General features: G+C 39.6%; 1 protein-coding gene across 1 annotated transcript; it reads right to left on the bottom strand.

Moving 5' to 3' along the window:
- Positions 1-21104: 21104 nt before the first annotated feature.
- Positions 21105-22851, bottom strand: LOC142162319 (uncharacterized). Its single transcript, XM_075218660.1, has 3 exons — positions 22813-22851; positions 21820-22053; positions 21105-21638 (listed from the first exon to the last, which is right to left on the bottom strand). The coding sequence occupies exons 1-3, from the start codon at positions 22849-22851 to the stop codon at positions 21105-21107; spliced, it is 807 nt and encodes a 268-aa protein (XP_075074761.1).
- Between the last annotated feature and the right edge of the window lie 1443 nt (positions 22852-24294).

Genomic DNA, 24294 nt, shown 5'->3' on the forward strand with positions numbered 1-24294 from the left:
GGATCGTGTGGCACGCCGTCCACTTATATATGATATTATAGGATCGTGTGGCACGCCGTCCACTTATATATGATATTATGGGATCGTGTGGCACGCCGTCCACTTATATATGATATTATGGGATCGTGTGGCACGCTGTCCACTTATATATGATATTATGGGATCGTGTGGCACGCCGTCCACTTATATATGATATTATGGGATCGTGTGGCACGCCGTCCACTTATATATGATATTATGGGATCGTGTGGCACGCCGTCCACTTATATATGATATTATGGGATCGTGTGGCATGCCGTCCACTTATATATGATATTATGGGATCGTGTGGCACGCCGTCCACTTATATATGATATTATGGGATCGTGTGGCACGCCGTCCACTTATATATGATATTATGGGATCGTGTGGCACGCCGTCCACTTATATATGATATTATGGGATCGTGTGGCACGCCGTCCACTTATATATGATATTATATATGACATTATGGGATCGTGTAGCACGCCGTCCACTATATATATATATATCATGGAAACCGGAGTTTCTTCTATTTATTTCCGATATTTCATTTTTATCTGTTACTCCCCGATAGCATGTCCCCTCCCAGTTTTACTTTGTATTATCTTGTTATTGTTTTCTTGCACTTGTTGTATATATATCTGTACATGTTAATTGTGGTAGGTACTGTCTAGCCTCATCACTACTTCGCCGGGGTTAGGCCAGGCACTTACCAGCACATGGGGTCGGTTGTGCTGATGCTACACTCTGTGCATTTTTGTGCACAGATCAGGGAGCAGCTTACGGACCGCAGCAGTAGGACTTCTGGGAGCTATCTTCAGTCCAGGGACTCTCGAGGTAGCCTAGCTGGCATTCGCAGGCCGAAGTCCCTTTCCATGTTTTTTTTGTTTGTTTATCTTGTATCAGACAAACATGATGTATTTTCCCTTCAGACATTGATTGTAGTATTCTGTAGTAGTCCGTGAGCTAGTGACACCAGACTCTGGGTAGCATTTTGGTTCAAACTTCCGCACTTTTGGTTTTCAGTTGCTTTAGATTTAAAGTCTTCCGCTTAGATTTTGTCTCGTTTATTATATTGTTTGAAAGAAAGCAGGAAAGGTGTTTTAAATATTTGGCTTGCCTAGCTCCGATAGTAGGCGTCATCACGACATCCGATGGTGGGAAATCCGGGTCGTGACAAGTTGGCATCAGAGCACTAGGTTACTTAAGTCTCACAACTCACGGACAAGCTCAGTAGAGTCTGAGGTATCGGTATGGAGACGTCTGTATTTATCCCGCAGAGGCTACTAAGTTAGGAAAACTTCACCTTGTTCATTCTTGTCGTGCGATTCTGTTTCTCAAGTATTGATTGTCTTTCCACTCTGTTCTTTCACAGATGGCGAGGACACGTGCTTCCTCTTCTACCGCGCAACAGCCTGAGCCCCTAGCAGCAGCCCCTATAGGGGCAGAGGGCGAGGCCAAGGCCGTGCCCTAGGCCGAGGCCGGGGCAGAGCTCAGCCCCGAGCAGCATTTCTAGCGACGGAGCCTCAAGTCGATTTTGAGGAGAAGGTTCTGGTCCCAGCTGTTCCAGTGGGCCCAACTCAGGTCCCATAGGGTTTCATAGCCACTCCAGTGCTTCAGAACGCTTTGGTCCAACTGGTAGGCTTTGTGGAGGGAATTTCTAGAGCGAGTTTGCTTCCCGTAGCTCTAGCCACATCTCAGGCTGGGGGAGGAGTTCAGACTCCCGATACTCGTACTCCAGAGCTGGTAGCTCCTCAGGCTCAGGTTCCAGCAGTTCAGCCAGCCGTGGCAGTTCAGCCAACTGTGGCAGCCCAGCCAGGTATTGCGGCTCAGTCCAGCGATGATATGGCTATGTCCGCGGATGCTTTGTGGAGGCTTGATCGTTTCACCAAGCTCTTCACAACCACATATAGTGGCAACCCCTCAGAGGATGCTCAGGATTTCATATTCAGCTGTCATGAGGTTCTACGAACTATGGGCATTGTAGAGACCAATGGGGTCGACTTCGCCACTTTTTGCCTGGCAGGATCCGCCAAGACTTCGTGGAGGGATTTCTGTTTAGCCAAGCCAGCAGGGTCGCCATCATTGACCAGGGATCAGTTTTCAGAGTTATTTCTGGGGAAGTTTCTTCCAGTTACTCAGCGAGATGCTCTTCGCAGGCAGTTTGAGCGTCTCCAGCAGGGTCATATGACGGTCACCCAGTATGAGACCCGGTTCATTGATCTTGCTCGTCATGCCATTGTGATACTCCCCACCAATAGAGAGAGGGTGCAGAGGTTTATTGATGGGTTGGCCCAGCCGATCCGTGTTCAGATGGCCATGAGTGCCAGTAGTGAGATTTCATTTCAGGAGGCGGCAGATGGTGCCCGCCGGATAGAGATGGCACTTGCTCAGGGATGTGGTCATGGGTCTAATAAGAGGCCCCGTCATTCTGGTGGATTCAGTGGTACCTCGTCTGGAGGTAGGGATTCTTATGGTAGAGGCCATCCTTCGAGGCCCTTTCAATCAGCTCTCCAGGCTTCTCATGGTACACCAGGTGGTCGTGGTTCTCATCCGCAGTATTCTGACCAGCAGCTCTTCAGTTCACCATCAGCACCTATCAGTGCACCACCACTTCGTTTTTCTCAGCAGCCGAGGGCTTGTTGTACTTGCGGCGATGTGAGTCACATTGCCAGATATTTCCCTCGAGCTTCCAGCAGCTCGTAGCAGCAGGGTTCTCGCCCGATGATCCAGGCACCAGTTGCCCCACCGCCTGCCCAGTCGGCTAGAGGCGGGGGTAGAGGACATAAATGTAGAGGTAGAGGTCTTAGAGGTGGAGCTCAGACCGCTAGAGGTAGGGGTCAGCCAGCAGCAGATCGTCCCAGGGATATGATTCAGGGAGGTGGGTCCCAACCCCGTTGTTATGCCTTGCCAGCCAGGCCAGAGGCTAAGTCATCAGATGTTGTGATTACAGGTACTATTCTGGTCTGTGATAGGGATGCTTCTGTGCTATTTGATCCCAGATCTACGTATTCATATGTGTCATCCTATTTTGCACCCTATTTGGTTATGCCTAGTGACTCGTTGAGTATTCCTGTTTATGTGTCAACACCGGTGGGTGATTCTATTATGGTCGACCAAGTTCATCGTTCTTGTATCGTAGTGTTTGGGGGTCTTGAGACCCGTGTTGATTTGTTGCTTTTGGACATGGTCGACTTCGATGTTATATTGGGGATGGATTGGTTATCCCCGTACCATGCTATCTTGGATTGCCATGCCAAGACCGTAAACTTAGCCTTACCGGATTTACCCCGTTTAGAGTGGAGGGGGACTTCTGGTCATTGTACCCGTAGTGTTATCTCGTATGTGAAAGCTCGGCATATGGTCGAGAAGGGATGTTTGGCCTACTTGGCATATGTTCACGATTCTAGCGCGGAGGCCCCTTCTATTGATTCTGTGCCTGTTGTTCGGGAGTTTCCTGAGGTTTTCCCTTCAGACTTGCCGGGTATGCCGCCCGACAGGGATATCGACTTTTGTATTGATTTGGCCCTGGGCACTCAGCCTATTTCCATTCTGCCATATCGCATGGCCCCGCCAGAGTTGAAAGAGTTGAAAGAGCAGCTTCAGGACTTGCTTGATAAGGGTTTCATTAGACCTAGTGTTTTGCCTTGGGGTGCGCCGGTGTTGTTTGTTAAGAAAAAGGATGGTTCGATGAGAATGTGCATCGATTACCGGCAATTGAACAAGGTTACAATTAAGAATAAATATCCACTGCCGAGGATGGATGATTTATTCGACCAGCTTCAGGGTGCGAGGGTGTTTTCAAAGATAGATTTGAGATCTGGCTACCACCAGCTAAAGATTAGGGCGTCTGATGTCCCTAAGATAGCATTTCTCACTCGGTATGGGCACTATGAGTTTTTGGTCATGTTATTTGGGTTGACCAATGCCCCAACAACATTTATGGAATTGGTGAACCGAGTGTTCAGGCCCTATCTGGATTTGTTTGTGATTGTTTTCATTGACGATATTCTGATATACTCCCGCAGTCAGGAGGAGCATGAGCAACACCTCAGAGTGGTTCTTCAAACCCTGAAGGATAGTCAGTTGTATGCTAAGTTCTCAAAGTGCGAGTTTTGGTTGAGTTCGGTCGCATTCCTGGGTCATGTCGTATCAGCAGCAGGTATTCAGGTAGACCCGAAGAAGATAGAGGCAGTCAAGAACTAGCCTCGACCAGCTTCAGCTATGGAGATTCGGAGTTTCCTAGGGTTAGCAGGTTACTACCGTCGGTTCGTGGAGGGGTTTTCATCCATTGCAGCCCCTATGACCAGATTGACCCAGAAAGGTGCCCAGTTTAGATGGTCGTATGAGTGTGAGGCGAGCTTTCAGAGGCTCAAGGTAGCTCTGACCACGGCACCGGTGTTGGTTTTGCCCACAGGTTTAGGGCCCTATACAGTCTATTGTGATGCATCTCGCATTGGACTGGGTGCAATGTTGATGTAGGATGGCAAGGTCATTGCCTATGCTTCGAGGCAGTTGAAGGTTCATGAGAAGAACTATCCAGTGCATGATTTAGAGTTAGCAGCCATTGTTCACGCATTAAAGATTTGGAGGCACTATCTGTATGGTGTGGCGTGTGAGGTGTTCACAGATCATAAGAGTCTTCAGTATTTGTTCAAGCAAAAGGAGTTGAATCTGAGGCAGAGGAGGTGGTTGGAATTGTTGAAAGATTATGACATCACTATCTTATATCACCCGGGAAAGGCCAATGTGGTGGCCGATGCCTTGAGTAGGAAGTCAGCCAGTATGGGCAGTCTTGCTTATATTCCGGTCGGTGAGAGATCGCTTACTTTGGACGTTCAGGCTTTGGCCAATCAGTTTGTGAGGTTGGACATTTCTGAGCCTAGTCGAGTATTAGCTTGCACGGTCGCTCGTTCTTCGTTATTGGAGCGTATCCGTGATCGGCAATTCTATGATCCCCATTTGTGTGTCTTGAGAGACACGGTGCAGCGTGGAGGTGTCAAGAAAGTAACCTTAGATGATGATGGCTTATTGAGATTGCAGGGGCGAGTTTGTGTGCCCAATGTTGATGGGGTTCGAGAGTCGATCTTAGCGGAGGCCCACAGTTCTCGGTATTCTATTCACCCGGGCGCCGCGAAGATGTATCAGGATTTGAGGCAGCACTATTGGTGGTATAGAATGAAGAAAGATATTGTTGCATATGTGGCTCGTTATTTGAACTGTCGGCAGGTTAAGTACGAACATTAGAGGCCCGGTGGTTTGTTTCAGAGGATTGAGCTTCCCGAGTGGAAGTGGGAGAGGATTACTATGGATTTTGTTACTGGACTTCCGATGACTCGGAAGAAGTTTGATGCGGTTTGGGTTATTGTTGATAGGCTGACCAAGTCGGCGCATTTTGTTCCTGTTGCAGCCACCTATTCGTCTGAAAGGTTAGCCGAGATTTATATCAGGGAGATTGTTCGCCTTCATGGGGTGCCGCTATCTATCATTTCGGATCGGGGTACGCAGTTTACCTCATATTTCTGGAGAGCGGTTCAGCGAGAGTTGGGCACCCAGGTTGAGTTGAGTACAACATTTCATCCCCAGACGGACGGTCAGTCCGAGAGGACTATTCAGATCTTTGAGGACATGCTCCGAGCTGGTGTCATTGATTTTAGAGGCTCGTGGGACCAGTTTTTGCCTTTAGCAGAGTTCGCCTACAACAATAGCTACCAGTCCAACATTCAGATGGCTCTGTATGAGGCTTTGTATGGTAGGCGATGTCGGTCTCCAGTTGGATGGTTTGAGCCGGGAGAGGCTCGATTATTGGGTACGGATCTGGTTCAGGAGGCCTTGGACAAGGTCAGGATTATTCAGGATAGACTTCGTACAGCTCAGTCCAGACAGAAGAGTTATGCAGACCGCAAGGTCAGAGATGTTGCTTTCATGGTTGGTGAGCGGGTATTGCTCCGTGTATCGCCTATGAAGGGCGTGATGAGATTTGGGAAGAAGGGCAAGCTCAGCCCTAGGTTCATCGGTCCATTTGAGATTCTTGATCGTGTGGGAGAGGTGGCTTATAGACTTGCCTTGCCACCTAGCTTGTCAGCTGTGCATCCCGTGTTTCATGTATCTATGCTCCGGAAGTATCGCGGAGATCCATCGCACGTGTTAGATTTCAGCACTGTCCAATTGGACAAAGATCTGTCATACGAAGAGGAGCCGGTGGCTATTCTAGACCGGCAGGTTCGACAGTTGAGGTCGAAGAGTTTTCCTTCGGTGCGTGTTCGATAGAGAGGTCAGCCTCCTGAGGCATCGACCTAGGAGTCCGAGTCCGAAATGCAGGGCCGTTATCCTCATTTATTTCCCGACTCAGGTACTTCATTCTTTTGTCCGTTCGAGGACGAACGGTTGTTTTAGAGGTGGAGAATGTGACGACCCAAAGGGTTATCACCGTAATTCTTCCTTGTTCCGTGCTTCCGAGGCCTTGAAAACCTCACTTTTAGTTGCCTCGATATTGCGTGCGCAGTCCGGGTGCGAAGCCGGAAAGCTTTTATGTTGAAATATGCGAATGTTGCGAGAAATTTGATGAATTTTGATATTTAATACGCATAATATTGACATCGGTCAACATTTTGGGTGAATGCACCCGGACCTGTGATTCGACGGTCCCGGAGGGTCCGTAGAAAAATATGGGACTTGGGTGTGTACCCGAAATTAAATTCCGAGGTCCCAAGCCCGAGAAATGAATTTTTGTGTGAAATTATTTTCTAAAATTAATTAAGGAAAATGAAGAAGAAAATTGATCAGAAAACTGTGGTATCGGGCTTATATTTTGGTTCTGACGCCCGGTACAAGTCTTAAATATGTTTTAAGCACTATCTGTAAAGTTTGGCTAAAAACGGACGTCATATGACGTGTCTCGGACTTAAAATGGGGAAATTAAGTTTTTATGAAAGTTGAAAGAAAATTATGTGTTTGAGGCTTGATCCTATGTATATGATGTTATTTTGGCAATTAGATCGCACGAGTAAGTTCGTAAGATATTTTTAAGGTTGTGTGCATGTTTGGTTTGGAGCCCCGAGGGCTAGGGTGAGTTTTGAATGGGGCCCGGGAGGTCTTGGACTTAAGAAAATGCAGGTTCAGGTGTTGCAGACACCAGCGTGGCCGCGGTCATTTCTGCGCGGTCCGCGCTGGTGCCGCGCAGCTGCGATGCCTTTCTGTGCGGTCCGTGTGGCTGAGTCTGAGGGTAGGGTTCAGGTTAACCAGCGCGGCCGCGCACCAAAACAGTGCGGTCCGCGATGGAAGGGTTCAGAGAAGCCCCAATTTTTCTCCCACTCGGCGCGGCCGCAACACATTCTTGTGCGGTCCGCGCCAGGTCCTCAGAAAGGTATACAAGTCTGGAAAATCTCAGTCATTTTTCACTTTTCAAAAATCCAAAACCTAAGAGGAGATTTTCCAAACAATTTTTCTTCTTCAAAACGATTGGTAAGTGATTTCTAACTCATTTTCTTCATTTCTTAACATCTTTTAACATGATTTCAACGTCAAATCAAAGATTTTCATGGGTGAAATTGGGTGTTTTGGGTAGAATCTAGGTTTTCTACAAATTGAGGAGTTGGACCTCAATTTGGGGTCCGATTTCAAACCAACTCATATATTTGGATTCATGGGGGGAATGGGTAACCGGGTTTTGGTCCAAACCTCGAGTTTCGACCACGTGGGTCCGGGAGTATTTTTGACCATTTTGGGAAAAACCTTGTAAAATTTATTTTCATGCAGGGGGAGTGATTCATTTAGTAATTATTAATGTGATTAAGTAACTTATGACTAGATTTGAGCAGATTGGTGGTAGAATTAAGAGGTAAAGCTATACTAGAAGCGTGAGTTGAATTTGAAGCACTCGAGGTAAATGTTTGTTCTAACTTTGGCTTGAGGTAATAGGATTAGGATGATATTTGCTACTTGCTAATGTGGAGTACGGTGTATAGGCATGGTGACGGTTATCTATGCACCGGAGTCTAGCATGACCGTGAGTCTTGATTGCTTTTAATTCGAATAATGTGACACAAGCTCCTTGTTTATTTGATAAGTTTCATATAATGTGAACGGTTGAGGAAGAATGATTTAAAAGGAGAATGTGTTGTGAATACTCCCTTGCCGGGATGTGTAGACTGATATATATATTCTCCCTTGTCGGGATATTTTGGGCTGTTAGCTGTACCCTTGTCGGGTTAAAGGTATTGAGTTGTTATTCTCCCCTGAAGGGGTCTACTATATGAAGTCAGATATTACGATCTATATTATGGGATCGTGTGGCACGCCGTCCACTTATATATGATATTATGGGATCGTGTGGCACGCCGTCCACTTATATATGATATTATGGGATCGTGTGGCACGCCGTCCACTTATATATGATATTATGGGATCGTGTGGCACGCCGTCCACTTATATATGATATTATGGGATCGTGTGGCACGCCGTCCACTTATATATGATATTATGGGATCGTGTGGCACGCCGTCCACTTATATATGATATTATGGGATCGTGTGGCACGCCGTCCACTTATATATGATATTATGGGATCGTGTGGCACGCCGTCCACTTATATATGATATTATGGGATCGTGTGGCACGCCGTCCACTTATATATGATATTATGTGTATTATCTTGTTATTGTTTTCTTGCACTTGTTGTATATATATTTGTACAGGTTAATTGTGGTAGGTACTATCTAGCCTCGTCACTACTTCGCCGGGGTTAGGCGAGGCACTTACCAGCACATGGGGTCGGTTGTGCTGATGCTACACTCTGTGCATTTTTGGTGCACAGATCAGGGAGCAGCTTATGGACTGTAACAGTAGGACTTCTGGGAGCTATCATCAGTCCAGGGACTCTCGAGGTAGCCTAGCTGGCGTTCGCTGGCCGAAGTCCCTTTCCAAGTTTTTTTTGTTTGTTTATCTTGTATCAGACAAACATGATATATTTTCCCTTCAGACATTGATTGTAGTATTCTGTAGTAGTCCGTGAGCTAGTGACACCAGACTCTGGGTAGCATTTTGGTTCAAACTTCCGCACTTTTGGTTTTCAGTTGCTTTAGATTTAAAGTCTTCCGCTTAGATTTTGTCTCGTTTATTATATTGTTTGAAAGAAAGCAGGAAAGGTGTTTTAAATATTTGGCTTGCCTAGCTCCGATAGTAGGCGCCATCACGACACCCGATGGTGGGAAATCCGGGTCGTGACATGGGGGGGACCCCCTCCCCCTAGGATATGATATATTTGATAATTGAAATGCCTTTTACGTGAGGTGATGAGCACGTACTTGAGCTAATTGTTGAAAAATCCGGTTTTTTCCTTAAGTATTTCAATTGAGTTCTTTTTCCTGTTTTATTCTACCTGTGAATTTAGCCTGTTACTTGTTTAGAAAAGCATGTTTAGTTGACTTAATTTCCTATTTGCTTAAACTTCCTTAATTGCATTACATGAAGCATGTTAGGCTAGAATTAATTGTTTACTTGGTACAAAATTTAGCTTAATTGGGTATTCTTGTGTTCCTGCTGTGTGTTTTTACTTTGGAATTACGGGATGGCATCCCGGAAGATCCCCTGTATGTATTTATGATCTGAACTAAGGTGTGGGATACCAAGAGATCCCTGACACATATATTGAGGATACCAAGAGATCCTCGGGATATCAAGAGATCCCTAACATATATTGAGGATACCAAGAGAACCTTGGGATACCGAGGGATCCCTAGCATATATTGAGGATACCAAGATCCTCGGGATACCAAGGGATACCTAGCATATATTGAGGATACCAAGATATCCTCGGGATACATTGAGGATACCAAGAGATCCCAGTTATCATCCTTGTTATGAGTGGTACTTCCTTGTGGTTTGCCTTCATCTCTGTTTCCGTTATTGTACTCTTATTATCCTGTATAGATTCTTACTGTAGATTCTCAATTGCACTGCTTATCTTATCCTGTCATCTTTATATTTTATTTAACCTCAGTAGGGCCCTGACCTTCCTAGTCACTACCCAACCGAGGTTAGGCTTGGCACTTACTGAGTACCATTGTGGTGTACGTATTCCCCTTCTGCGCATGTTTTTCATGTGCAGATCCAGGTACTGCTACTCAGGCCTATCATACTTGAGGAGACGACTGCTCTAGAGACTTCGAGGTACATCTGCCACGTCCGCAGACCGAGAAGTCCCTTTCTATTCCTGCTTTTAGTATTTTAACCCTTCTGTATTTTTCTGTTCTTATTAGACATTCCGGAGTTAGAGCCATGTAGTGTTTTTTTCTCAGCTTGTGGATCCGTGAGTTTCCGGGTTTTGGGATAGTGTATCATATTTCGAGAAGTTATGTATATATGCCGAGCGGCATTTAAATATTGTTTCCTTCTGTTTTTTCAGCTTTAGATTATTTATTCCGCAAGTTAGTTCATTTTTCGCATTTGTTAGGCTTACCTAGTCGTAAAGACTAAGTACCGTCACGACAGTTCACAGAGGGAGAACTGGAGTCGTGACACGAAGTGAAGGAGAAATGGCTTGAGGATACCTATTTGTTGCAGCTGAAAAAAAGGGATTCACATGCATAAGATGATGGCTTTTGAACAAGGGGGAGATGATGGTACTTTGAGTTACCAAGACAGATTGTATGTTCCAACCATAGATGGACCTAGCGAGGGAGGAAGATGTTAGAAGCCCGAAATTCCAGGTATTCCATCCACCTAGGTTTCCCAAAGTCGTATCATGATCTTAAGGAGATTTATTGGTGGAACGACATGAAAAAGAAGGTTGCAGACTTTGTGGCCAAGTGTCTGAATTTTCAGCAAGTGAAAGTCGAGCAGCAGAAAACTAAGTGTTTATCTCAGAACACACATATCCTTTAGTAGAGATGGTAAATATGGACCTTATAATAGGATTATCTCGATCATTTTGAAAGCATCATTTTTATGGGCGAAGGTATAGATTGCCAATTAGTTGGTTCGAAATTGGCGAAGCAGAGTTGTTGGGACCAGATTTGGTCAATCAGTTTATAGAGAAAATCAAGTTGATTTAAGAGCATTTGAAGACAGCTCAGAGTCGCCAAAAGTCCTATTCGAACATACAACATAGAGACCTAGAGTTTCAAGTTGATGATTGGGTGTTTCTAAATGTTTCGCCTATGAAAGGTGTTATAAGTTTGGGAAGAAAGTAAAGCTCAATCCCAGATACATCGGCCCATATAGGATCCTATGAAGGATTGGGTAAGTATCTTATGAGTTAGAATTTCCACAATAAATCACGGTTGTACACCAGTATTTCATGTATCATGTTAGAACATTCAAGTCAATTCAGTACTCAGATACTCATGTCAATCTAGTACTCAAATATTCATGCCAGCTTAATACTCAGATATTGATGTGAGTTTAGTGATCAGATATTCACGTCAGTTCAGTACTCGATTATTCGTGCCAGTTCAGTATTCATATATCCACGTTAGTTCAGAATTCGTGTATCTATAACAGACAAGTGTTCATGTATATGTATCATGTTATGCATATTATTATTCCCTATGGAGCTAGTGTTATGCTCTGTTAGCTGGTAGGTATTTTGGAGAAATGTCGGAGGTATCTAACCTTCTCATTCAGGCCTTATATTACAATCTCCATGTATTTCAGTATTTAGTCAATTTAGTAGCCATTCAGTCTAGTACCTCATCAGTTCAGTAATCGTGTATTCATTCAGTTTAGTATGCAAGTGATAATGAAAGTTCATGTTCCCACCAGACCCATTTAAGGTCCAGAGTTAGCCGAAGATACAGCCAGGACAATCATTCGAGGACGAATGATCCTAAGGGGGAGATAATGTAACACCCCATAAATTTGAATTAGTTGTGGATGCATTAAATGAGTATTAATATGATGGTTATCAATTGGTTATGATAATAAGTGTACAAGGCATATCATAAGTGATTTGGGGTCCAAGGAAAGACCTAAGTCTAAGCCAAGTTGGAAAATTACATGATAAATTAAAATTCTAAATGAGCAGGCACAAGACTATAATTTGGATGAGCATATCAACATTTACATAAGGTTTTATCTGATTAACAACCTATAAAATGAAAGATCTTCGAGTGTAGTTTCTAACGCTTCAAATGTTCGTCATTTGGACACTCTTACCAGAAGTTATGACCAAATTACCAAACACTGGCAGAATTTTACACTACAGCGCCGCCTCATGCGTCGCACCATGCGGCGTGGCTGTGTAGATTAACAAAACACTGCCAAATTTCGTTTCTAGGCATATTTTTCATTACCGTGCAGCCCCATGCGCCGCAGCTGTGCAAATCTTGTTTTTTTTTTAACCCGGCCCTATTTTGATATAAAACCTTCTAGAGTTATTTTTCCCACTTTATTTGGACGAATTTTAGGGTTTTCCTCCACTCTCTCAAGACCTCCAACCCGTCCCATCTTCAAGGTAAGGAATCTCCATTATCTTGGTATGAATTCCATCATTTATACACTAGTATTAATGAAATCTACATATAAAATACTTAGATCTTCAAGGGATTTCTTCAAGAACTCAAAGGAGGGTTTTGCAAGATTTCTTCCAAAAAGGTAATCCTACACCCTTAGACTTGCATGTATGGATTTATTGAGGGAATATAAGTATGAAAAGTATTGGAACTCTTGGTATGGTGAGTGGAAATCATAAGTTCCCAATTTGATTATACAACTATTATAGAGATTGAAAGATATTTATTTAATGGAACTTTGTTGGTTGGGTGTGGATGGATGGTCATATATGTGTTTTTGGAAGTTATAAATTGGCTAATAATGATGGTGGGATAAATTATTGATGAATGGTGGTAGTTAGATGAACTAATTATATGGTGATGAGATGTAAAGATTTATGCCTACAAGGTGTTTAATAATATGCCTAAATGGCTTAAGTTATAGAATTTGTTACTAATATTGGGTTTCATTGAATGTTGCTATTGTAGATTGAAGGTTCTTAGTATTGTGGATCATTGTAGTATCACTAAGGGGCGAAATTAAGGTATATGAGGCTAACTCTCTATGTTTGGGAACGTTAATGATTCTCCCTACACTACGTTTCTTTTACGACGTTACTAATTGCATAAAAAATAGAGTTTAGCCTAGTTCCTTAAATAATTGTAGAACTTCTATTCTCTAGCTTCATAACTCGTTCATGACTTTCATTCTGAACGTTGTGAGCTCAGTGTGTATTCAATATAGACTTGAGTTTGATGCCCCCGAGTCTTAGTATAGATTAGTCAATATGCCATAAACAGTTGAAATTTCAGTGTTCAAAATCAATTTAAGAATACATGTCTCAGTCTAGTCCTATTTAGTATTCCAGTATTATGTAACTTAGTGTGATCCAGTATTCCAGTATTATATACCTCAGTGTGATTCAGTATTTCACTATCATGTATTGTAGTGTGATTCTCAGTTCCTCATTAAATTCCTGAATATTGAACACCTGTATTTGGGCCTGAGGTCATAGTTTATGCTTTATGCATGTTTGGGCCTGAGGCCGTAGTTTATGTTTTATGCATGTTTGGTCCTGAGGCCTTAGTTTATGCTTTATGCATTTTTGGGCTTGAGGCCATAGTTATGTATACGTATACTTGGGCCAGAAGATATAGCTTGTGCACATATATATTGGGCCCGAGGCCGTATCTTATTCAGATAAACAGGTTGTTCATCATTCAGAAGAGGGAGTATTCGTATCCTTACTTCCTTTGTTCAGTTCAATTATTGATTATCATTTCAGCTATAAGTTATCATTTCATTTACCAGTTATCAGTTCAGTTATCAGTTATCAGTCATCAGTTATCATTTCAGTTTTAGTTTCAATAATTATCATTTCAGTTATCAATTATCAATTATCAATTCTCAGTTATCAGCTTAGTTCCGTTTCAACATTTATAATTCTTTCTTTCAGTTGCTTTACATACTAGTGCAATTCAAATGTACTGACGTCCTTTTTACCTGGGGCCTGCATTTCACGATGCAAGTAATGATTTACAGGTTGTTGATTCAGAGTGCTAGGATTTTCGTACCAGCTATTTGGTGATCCCCAGTTCTTTCAGGGCATTATCATTACTTTACAGTCTTTCAGTGGTTACAGATAGACAGTGTTTTCAGTACTTCAATAGAGGCTTCATAGACTAGAGTAACAGCTAGACAGAGTCGTAGGCTTTTCATATTAAGGTGTGTTGACTACAAATATGTTGCAAAATTGTATTAGTATTTCCACACTTTGATTGTTTTATCATTCAGACTTTCAGTATATCAGCATGTGTTAGTTTATCTTCTGCATTTAGTGTGTTATGATATCACATGTTGATTCAGCCAGCCAGTTGGTTCGCTCGATCATATGTAGACAGGCACCGAGTGTCCTGTTACGTCTAGGCCCAAGCTCGGGGCGTGACATTACTATGTGTAACTAAAATTTACCTCTTCATCTTCTTTAATTGATTTAATCAAAAAGATTTTAATATCTTTTGGTCAAACAACTACGAAGAATGTTATGTGAATATTCTCTGCTTCTCTCGCCTCTGCTACGTAGTGTATTTTTGTACTAGTAAGTATTTTGGTTGCTTAAAAGTTTTGTTTCTTATTTGGCTATTTAGTCTGCGTTTACCCTATTATATTCAGTCTCCTCTCCTATTCCTAAATGGAGTAGTACAAAATTTTAATATGTTACTTCAATTTTATATTATTGTCGCATAAATTATTCTAGAAACTAATAAATTATTTTGAAGATGAAAATCTTGAACAAAGTTTATATAAAAATGAAACTTATCCTCTATTATAACTCGTAAACATTTTTCTTTGTAAAATTGTCCATCTGCATAAATTAATTAAGTTCTCCTCAATTTTACTACCGAATATTGGCCAATAAAAATGAAGAAATTTTATTTTTATATCTAAAATCTCATTAACAGTCCTCTTTATTTTTGCTTGAAAGTTGAAATATACAGAATATTAATGCATAAATCCGTAATAACAACAATTTATTTTAAAGCACAAGTGTGAAGCATAGTTTAGGAGATTTGGCAATTATATCTTAATTTCATTTATTTTAGATATTTCCTTTAAAATAACAATTTTTTAGTAATCTACCAAAACAAAAAACAATTTTGTAGTAATCAATTTCCTATTATCTAATATGCATCTCCAATTCTTCTTGCGTAATCAATTGAAATGTGAATAGGCTTTCTCAATTGAGGTAAACACCAATTATGCACAAGTAGAAATAAAAGCAACCGAGATAATACAAGCATAATACCTTATCTACACTCGTAATTCTATCTCTAAAATTAAATTAGACATGACAAAGGGCAATGTCTTAAACTTGAGAGAGCGGTTTCCAATTGTAGGGCAAATTTCAGCTTTGAAATTAGAATCAAAAGCCCTATAACCATATAGCGACTCTCGCATTGAGAATCCACAAACTATCGAGTCTTTGAATGCAAGTTATACCCGAAATCATTAGATATAAAACACGTCTGTCTGGGCGTCACGTACCACATTGTTAAAAAAAACTGTTACCAAGCACAACGTTCACAACTTCAATTGGATGCAAGCCATCAAAATAGACATGGGCATTCGTCTTTGAACAACCATTTCCTCCCATTTTGCATAAACTTCCAGTTCCACCTTCTTCTATTGATGCAAGTCTGTAGCTTTTAAAGAATAGCTTTTTGCTAGTGATACTCAACTGGTGCTGAGAACGACTCAACTGGTGCTGAGAACGAGTGGAAGATTTTGTGACCATATTAGTTACTCCTATTTTCAATAAATTACTATGTCTAAGTGACTTTCATATTACTTAGGTAAAATTAAATAATTTTTCGTTAAAAAAATATTTTAATTGTTTTTGTCACTAACTTCTTCTTCTCTGTATAATATAAAGGGTCAAATCTATGTCAATCCCATCTCGGTGATTAGTTAAGTGATTCTAATTTGACAAACTAAATTTATAGAAGTTCGGGAGGACTCTTAAAAGAGGTACAAAATGCATATATAATCATCATTCAAATGTATGCAGCTAAACAGAGATGTTTAGATGCAACTCTTATCATTGCATTGTTCTGATGTTGTTATTTATTATTTGTTGATGTAGGACATGTTTACTGCTGGAACTGAAACTTCATCTACAGCTATTATTATTTGGGCAGTGTCAGAACTGATGAAGAACCCAAACGTCATGGCCAAGTAATGTTGTACGGTGGGCCGGGCTGGGATCGGGACCGGACCGGGTCCGCGGTTCTAACGGGCTAAATGGGTCTGGTGGGCCGGTCCTTAGTGGTGCAAAAAGTCTGTGGCGGGCCGGGTATGGTAAAAAAGCCCACGAGCCCGGGACCGCTAAGCCCGGGACCGGCTAGCGGGTCTGGGCCGGTCTTACCGGGCCTAACGGCTACTTTAAAAAAAAAAAAACAACGGTCAAAAATTAAAATTATAGCCGTTGGGCTGCAATTTTGACCGTTTGGAAGTTTAAAAAATAGTCATTTGGCCTTCAAACTTTATTTTAACCCCAAACTTTATATAATTACACTTTTTCCCAATTCTCAACTATAAATACCCCCTCATTCTTTCATTTTTACTCACTAATTCATCAATCTCTCTACTATAATTGCTTGTTTTATTGTTGAAATTTCGTGAAAAATTGTGAAGTTGGTGAATTGAAGTATTCAAGTCTTCAATGATTTTCAATTTTCAAGAAGTTGTTCGGCAATTCGGTAAATGCGTTCCAACTCTTAAGTTTTAATATTATAGTTTTGTTAGTTTTATTTAGTATAATTATAATTAATATGGCATTTTCTTTGAAAAATATTTTTGGTGGTAAGGGTAAAGCTAAAATTGGTGAAAGTAGTGGCCAACCTACTACCCTTCCCCCGGCTCCCCGACCCAGACCTGGTAGACGTCCTGCTGCTCCTATTCTTTTTGATAGTGATAACCCCTGTTTTCAATTTTCTGATAGTCAATTTTGCCATAATGTTGCACCAGGTCAAAATTTAGATGATGAAACTATGAATGCTCTTTATCCTAATGAAACTATCTTTGAAAATGATGAGGAAAATGAGGATGAAGATGAAACCCAACCGGATTTAGATGATATACCTACTAGTCCTGTTAATAACCCAACTGATGTACCGTCCGACCCACCTGTAGAAACCCCTAGTTTTAATAGACAACCTTCTAAACGCCTAGAAACATCATTAGTTTGGAATTTTCTTACTCAAGTAAGAGAACAAAATAAGGCTAAGTGTAAAACATGTGGGAAATGCGCATAAATATACTGGAGACCGTAGTGGCACGGGTAGTTTGACTAGGCACATAAAAATACACCCTAGAGATAAAGCTAGATATTTACAAATGAAAGCGCAGCTAGAGAGAACACATGTAGATTCTGATGTTAACCCTAGTACATGTTCAAATCTAGTTCAACCAGGAATTAACACTGTGACCGGAGGTATTTTATATTACGATCCAAATAGAGATCGTGAAGAATTAACAAAGATGGTTACCGTTATGTGCTTACCCTATTCTTTTCCCTCTAATCCTAATTGGGTGCATTATATTAGAAGAGTTTTTAATCCTACTTATAAAGGTTGACCTCGCGCAACAGTTAAGAGCGATATTTATAAATATAAACATGAATATGAATAGTATTTGCGGTATTTATTTACTCATATAAGTAATCGGATTTCTATTACTACTGATATTGGTAGAAGTGGTAATGATTGTGATTATCTAACTGTTACAAGTCATTGGATAGATGAGGAGTGGACAATACAAAAACGCATTATTGCGTATAGAATAATTAATTCATGTCACACAGGTAAGTTTATAGCTAACACTGTTGCAGATATTTGTAGATATTTTTGCTTTAGAGATAAAATAATGGCAATTTCTATGGATAATGCTTCTAGTAACACTAGTGCTATAGGCATACTTACAACAACACTAAATCCCGCATTTAGGAATATATTCCATGTTAGATGTATTTGTCATATTTATCATTTAATTGTCGGTGATGGTATGCGAATTTTAAATTTAGAAATTAAAAATGTTAGAATGACTCTTAATTGGCTTTTTTATTCAAACCGTAGAAGTAGACTAAGAGAATATTTTAAAAAATGTGATGAATATGGCCTTAGAGAAAGAAAGGTTCCTAAAGCTTGCCCGACTAGATGGAATTATATGTACGAAAGTTTAGTAGTTGCATATGAATATAGAAACCCAATTAATGCAACGTTTAATGCTCGGGTGGGTGGTGAGGATGATGATGAAATGCTTACTACTCAAGATTGGACGAATGTTAAAATTCTTATAGATTTTTTAGAACATTTTCAAATTGCTACAAATGCATTTTCTGGGCAATATTATCCTACTATTTCAAACTGTTTAGTTTATATTGCAGCACTATGTGATTTGTTTGTTGAATTTTCGGAGGGTGGGAAAATTTATCAACTTGCTATAAATGCAATGAAAGAAAAGTTTAAAAAATATTTTTTCCCTATCCCTCCTATTTATGGTGTTGCTGCAATGTTAAATCTTACAATGAAATTAGGAGGTCCTCATTTTTGGTACTCAAATATTTATAAGGCTTTAGATCTTTCAAATGAGGAATTTGCTACACTTGCAGATGCAAAAGTCTCAATTAAAATTAATGCTCAAACAATTTATAATGATTATCAACTTGCCTTAGAGCATGCTAGGTCAAATGTTCCAACCCCTACTTCGTCTAGTTCACAATCGTCTAAAAGAGCTGCGGGCTTAAAAGCACTTAAATCTTGGACGGTAGATTATGGTGTACCTTGTACTTACAATGTAGATTATGGTGTACCTTGTACTTTGGCATATCTTCTTTTAGTTTTTTTTCCCTTTTAATGGTGGTATTAGTACCTTGTTGTGCTCATTCCATTGGGGGGAGGAAGACTAAGAAAGATATACCATTTTTGGTAATAAAAATTATAAGACATGCCCTTGAATATCTTTTTGCAATATTTTTTTGTCTTTAACTTGCAATTATTTATAAGCTATAATATATATACATAACATACAATATATACTACAAGAAAATATATAAGGTAATATATATACATAACATACAATATATACTACAAGAAAATATATATATATATATATATATACATAACATACAATATATACTACAAGAAAATTTATAAGATAATATATATACATAACATACAATATATACTACAAGAAAATATATAAGGTAATATATATACATAACATACAATATATACTACAAGAAAATATATATATATATATATATATATATATATATATATATATATATATATATATATATATATATATATAAGAAATTATATTTGAAAATATATATACATAACATACTATATATAGTATACTATATATACAACAAAACAAGATTTTTCAAAATTCAAAATGAGGGCCCCACCCCCAATGACCACCAACGGCTATATTGCACAAATAGCCATTTTTTTTAATTTACAAAACTAACCTTCTCTAACACTATAAATACCCCCTCCTTCTTCTTCATTTCAATACTCAATACTCATTTCTCAATCTAAATTTCTCTCAATCTCTCAATCTCCAATTTTCAAGACTTCAAGTCTCAATCTTAATTTTCAAGTTACATCATGCCTCGTTCGGAAAGAGTGCGCTTATTTGTTTCGCACTACTATGAAGTGCTTGAAGAAAATGAAGAAGGCCAAATATTAAAATGCAAGAACTGTGGAAAAGTCTTAAATTTTCGTTCAGGGTGTACCACAGGCATTTTAAGGAGGCATATAACGTATTGTGTTGATGCTATTTATCCGCAAATTCATTTTTAAGATATTTCAACAATTTGTGTTATTTTAAAATTATTAGACGTATTTATGCTTCATGTTGTACTTTCTTATTAATTTATTATGCATGGCAATTTAGTTTTACTATTGTTTTGTTATTTTACTTTTTCGTCAAGCACTTTAATAATTAGATTTCTACATATATATTATTTATATAGACATGATATGGTTTACAAGAAATTGCCTTAAACAAAAAAATAAATAAAAAAAAGCCCGGAAATAAAAAAGCCCGTTAGGCCCACTAAGCCCACGAGCCTGACCCGTTTAGCCCAGGACCATATGGGCTTAGGCCCGTCACGGGCTGGTTCCATCCGTTGAGCCCACGAAGCCCGGGACCGTGAGGCCCGGGACTGCCAGAGCCCAGGCCCGCTAAGCCCAGGCCCGTTAAGCCCGGCCCGTTAAGCCCATTTAGACCCAAGCCCGGACCAGAATACAACATTATGGCCAAGGCACAAAGTGAAGTGTGACAAGCCTTCAAAGGGAAATCGAGTTTTGATGAAGAAAATCTTGATAATTTGCCTACCTAATGTTAGTGGTTAAAGAAACATTAAGGCTACATGCTCCAAGTATAGTGCATAGGGAATGTAGGGAACAAACATGTATTGATGGATATACAATACCTTCTAAGGCCACAGTACTAGTTAATACATGGGCAATTGGAAGGGATCCAGAAGTTTGGCATGACCCTGAGAGTTTTATACCAGAGAGATTTGAGAATTCTTCTATTGACTATATAGGAAATCACTTTGAGTTTATTCCATCTGGTTCGGGAAAAAGAATTTGTCCAGGAATGCATTTTTTTTGGTAACTAACTTATTTTTATTAATCACCAAAGAAATATTTACATTCCCACAGCTTAGCTCACACGGCTAGCTATCTCATTAGGCGACTACAGGATACTAAACAGTCATTTCCGACTAAGTTCCAAAATCTACCTATTGAAGAAATTCCAGAACAACAAAAAAAAAACCTATTCAAACTGAAGACTATGTAGATAGGCTTTGGCTCCAGGAGGTATACACACATTACATATGTAAGCAACCTCCTTCGCAATAATTTGCCATTGTCTGCTTCTTTTTTCAAAAACTCTGAGGTTCCTTTCAATCCAAATCTAGTACAAAGCTTCTGCAAATACCATTTTGAACACTTGTGCCTGCTGAGATTTACCTTTACAACAGGTGATGATCCACTGGTTATGTTGCTGCCAATCTATGATTCTAGGACATTGAAGTTGCATCCATTGAAGTAGTTTGGTCCAGTAGTGTATTCACACTTCCAAAATAAGTGTTCTCTATTTTCCTCCTGCCTTTGGCATACACATTGCGTATCCACATTAAGCCCCCATTTACACAACCTATCAGAGGTTAATAGCTTTCCATGCATCATGAGCCACATTGAGAATTTAGCTTTTGGTTGCACAACATTGTTAAACACTAAGCTTTTCCACTCCACTCGACTGTAATCACCAAGCAGAGTCAAGTATATTTGCTTGATTAAGCTTTTCTTGAGTGATTGCGTATATTGTTGATTCTCTAGAACTGTATTGGCCTCAAATACTTTCCTGACCATCCAACAAGCTTGTTGTGGTATTGTCCAATTGGTGAAGTTATGCCCCTTAATATAGTAGGTGTGAATCCATCGAATCCACAATTTGTCCTGCTTATGCGCTAGATCCCAACAAGTTTTGACTATTGCTGCACGATTCCAAATCCTTAGGTTGGTGATGTTGAGTCCCCTCCAGCCCTGGGCAAACACATTATATCCCAAGCAACCAAGTTTTTTTTTTGTGTGTGATTACATTGCCACCTGACCAGATATAAGATCTGCATATTCTTTCAATCAATTTCACCACCTTAGTAGGAATCACAAATAGTTGAGCCCAGAAAGCCTGAATTTCAAACAAAACACTCTACAGTAACGGTACCCTCCCTGCAGAGGACAATGTCTTTGCAGTCCAAGAAGTGATCCTTGCAATCATCCTGGAGAGGTTGCCACTGTAGTATACTGAGTTTCTTTGTGATAGCGGAACTCCAAGGTACTTGAAGGGTAATTCTCCAGCTGTGAATCCTAATTGCTGCAGTATCTGCTTCTTATGCTCTGTAGGAACTCTACCAAAGTAGACTTCACTTTTGTTCAAGTTTGCTTGCAGCCCAGATGCCTGTGAGAATTCCAGAAAAGCAGTTTGGTTTAGCTAATTTTAGATATCCTTTGGCTCGGCTTCTCTACCACTTTAACTGGGAGCTTCCATATGGAACTAGTTCGAAAGATTTGGACATGAGTGAGAAACCTGGAATGAGTGCAGCGAAAGCTAGAGATCTGTATTTAATTGCCAAAAACGATGAATGTTTAGATGTCGTGCTTTAGTTTGGTGCTTAATTGCCCTGGAAATGAGCAAAGAATAAGCTCCACAACTGGTTTTACATTTTTGGTTCAAAAGGTCAGATCAAAGAATCTGTTCTGCCATTTGTGTAATATGTAATTATATGACCACATTTTTGTTTCTCTTTTCTCTATGTAATTGTTTTTGAGCCACATTGATATCCCAGATTTAGTTCAAACGATCAAATCAATTCCCTTATCGATAAATATAGATTCTAAAACTGATTAATGATTTAACATGTAACTTTCTATCAGATCTCATTCATTTGGTTCCCATCATGAAATTATCAGTAATACATTTTTAACATGACCACATTCATATCATTCTAGTTGTATGTATTCTATGAAAGTATTTTATCTTTTTATGTCTTAGCAGATGTCTTGCCTTGTTCTATTTCATTATACATGTCTAATTCCACATTCATCCAAAGAAACAGACTAGATATGGTTAGAAACACTAAGGCAAGAACAAGTTTAATATCTCAAGACTTTACTTGATGAGGAATTATATCTAACCAAGCCAAATAAAGGTGAAAACTTTTGCTTGACGATCCATGACCAAATTGCTATTAACCATGCGGTTTAGATGTAGTATTATATTTTATTCTTTATGAAACAATTGTTTATTTAATTTATTTAATTCAATAAAATACTATTTTAAATAGATTATTTATTACATGTGTGTCCTTTTAATTATGTAGTAGACAATTTAGTGTATGGAGTCTTAGCTCATGTGCAGAAGATTAATTTGTTGGTTCTCATAATTAATAAACTATATTCACCATCAAAGATATCGTTGGACAAAATATCTTGATGATTGTAGCACAAGATTATAGTATAATTTGTCTTGATTATGAGAATAGTTTTACTCCAACTTCTTGTGCTAGTATACTCAGTGTATATTGAACGAATCAAGTAGAGAAAAGATGTTTATTGTACTGAATATATAAAATATTTTCTCTAATTCATTAAATGAGCTTATACTCCTAATCTTGATATAATTATTATGATCAATGTAATTTGTTTATTATTTTGATTTATCAAAAGGTACGACTCTATTTAGAGTTAGTGTATGCATAATAGATTGGACAATAACGAATAACATTTGTGAATAATAATTAGTTGATAGAATCCATGACTCGGTTTTGAGTTTGATGATACCCTTTTATGTAAGCTTATAAGTTTTCATGTGAAAACCTGGCCGATGAATTTTGTATCCGTCACATGAAATGTTTTAAGCGGAATTGTAAAGGATTTAATTAGTTGATTAAATTAAATTTTCAGTGATTTAATTTAATTAACTGGTATTTGAGATCTTAACACGGGGAGTTAAAATAAGTGTTATTGGATTTTCGAAATTCATATTGAGGAGTTCAATTACAGTTTTTTAGTGGAATAAATTGCAATTAATTATAGTAAGAATTAATTCATGCTAATTTTGAATTAGTACTATAATTTGTAGCCTCGTATTATTTTTGTGGTCCCTAGCTCCCTGCTATACTTAGTAAAAACTTGGACAAGACTTGGGTAAAAAATAATTTGGGAGAAAAGTCATCTAATAGAGTTGGAGTAGGATTCTACTTGTAGAAGAATAATCCTACACGTTTTTGGAGGAGGATTTTCGGCCAAAATAACTCTATTAAAGTAAGACTAATTTCACCCAATAACTCATCTTTTTAGAGTTGTATTGTTCTTGCCCACTCAAAAGCAAAATCGTCCAAGGTTTTACTAGGCAAATAGCAGAAGACTTCAACCCTGAATTCTTGCTGTTTGGAAGATTTGTGCAACTATTTCAAGAGGTTAGTGCTTCTAATCTTGTTATTATTGCATTGTCTAGTTTACATGTATTTGATGCCTGAATTGTATGCTTGCTTTCACTGCGCATGTTCTGTCATGGGCGGCTTTCCAGCCATGCCCCATGACCCCTTGGGCGCGCCCCGTGGCGTCCTAGCAAGCCTTCCAATGCCTAGCGCCACGGATGGCCCCGCCAAGGGTGTGCCTCTGTCGCCCCTGTGACTTT

Source organism: Nicotiana tabacum, chromosome 7 (assembly GCF_000715075.1).
Source record: "Nicotiana tabacum cultivar K326 chromosome 7, ASM71507v2, whole genome shotgun sequence".
In the NCBI taxonomy this organism is placed as follows: Eukaryota; Viridiplantae; Streptophyta; class Magnoliopsida; order Solanales; family Solanaceae; genus Nicotiana; species Nicotiana tabacum.

Bases quoted from the DNA above. Each gene is read 5' to 3' on its own strand.
- LOC142162319 (XM_075218660.1), bottom strand. From the start codon at position 22,851: ATGGTTAATAGCAATTTGGTCATGGATCGTCAAGCAAAA. The intron at 22,054-22,812 runs GTTTTCACCTTT...GAATTCTCACAG, and splicing joins TCATGGATCGTCAAGCAAAA to GCATCTGGGCTGCAAGCAAA. The intron at 21,639-21,819 runs GTACCGTTACTG...GTGTTTGCCCAG, and splicing joins CATTGTCCTCTGCAGGGAGG to GGCTGGAGGGGACTCAACAT.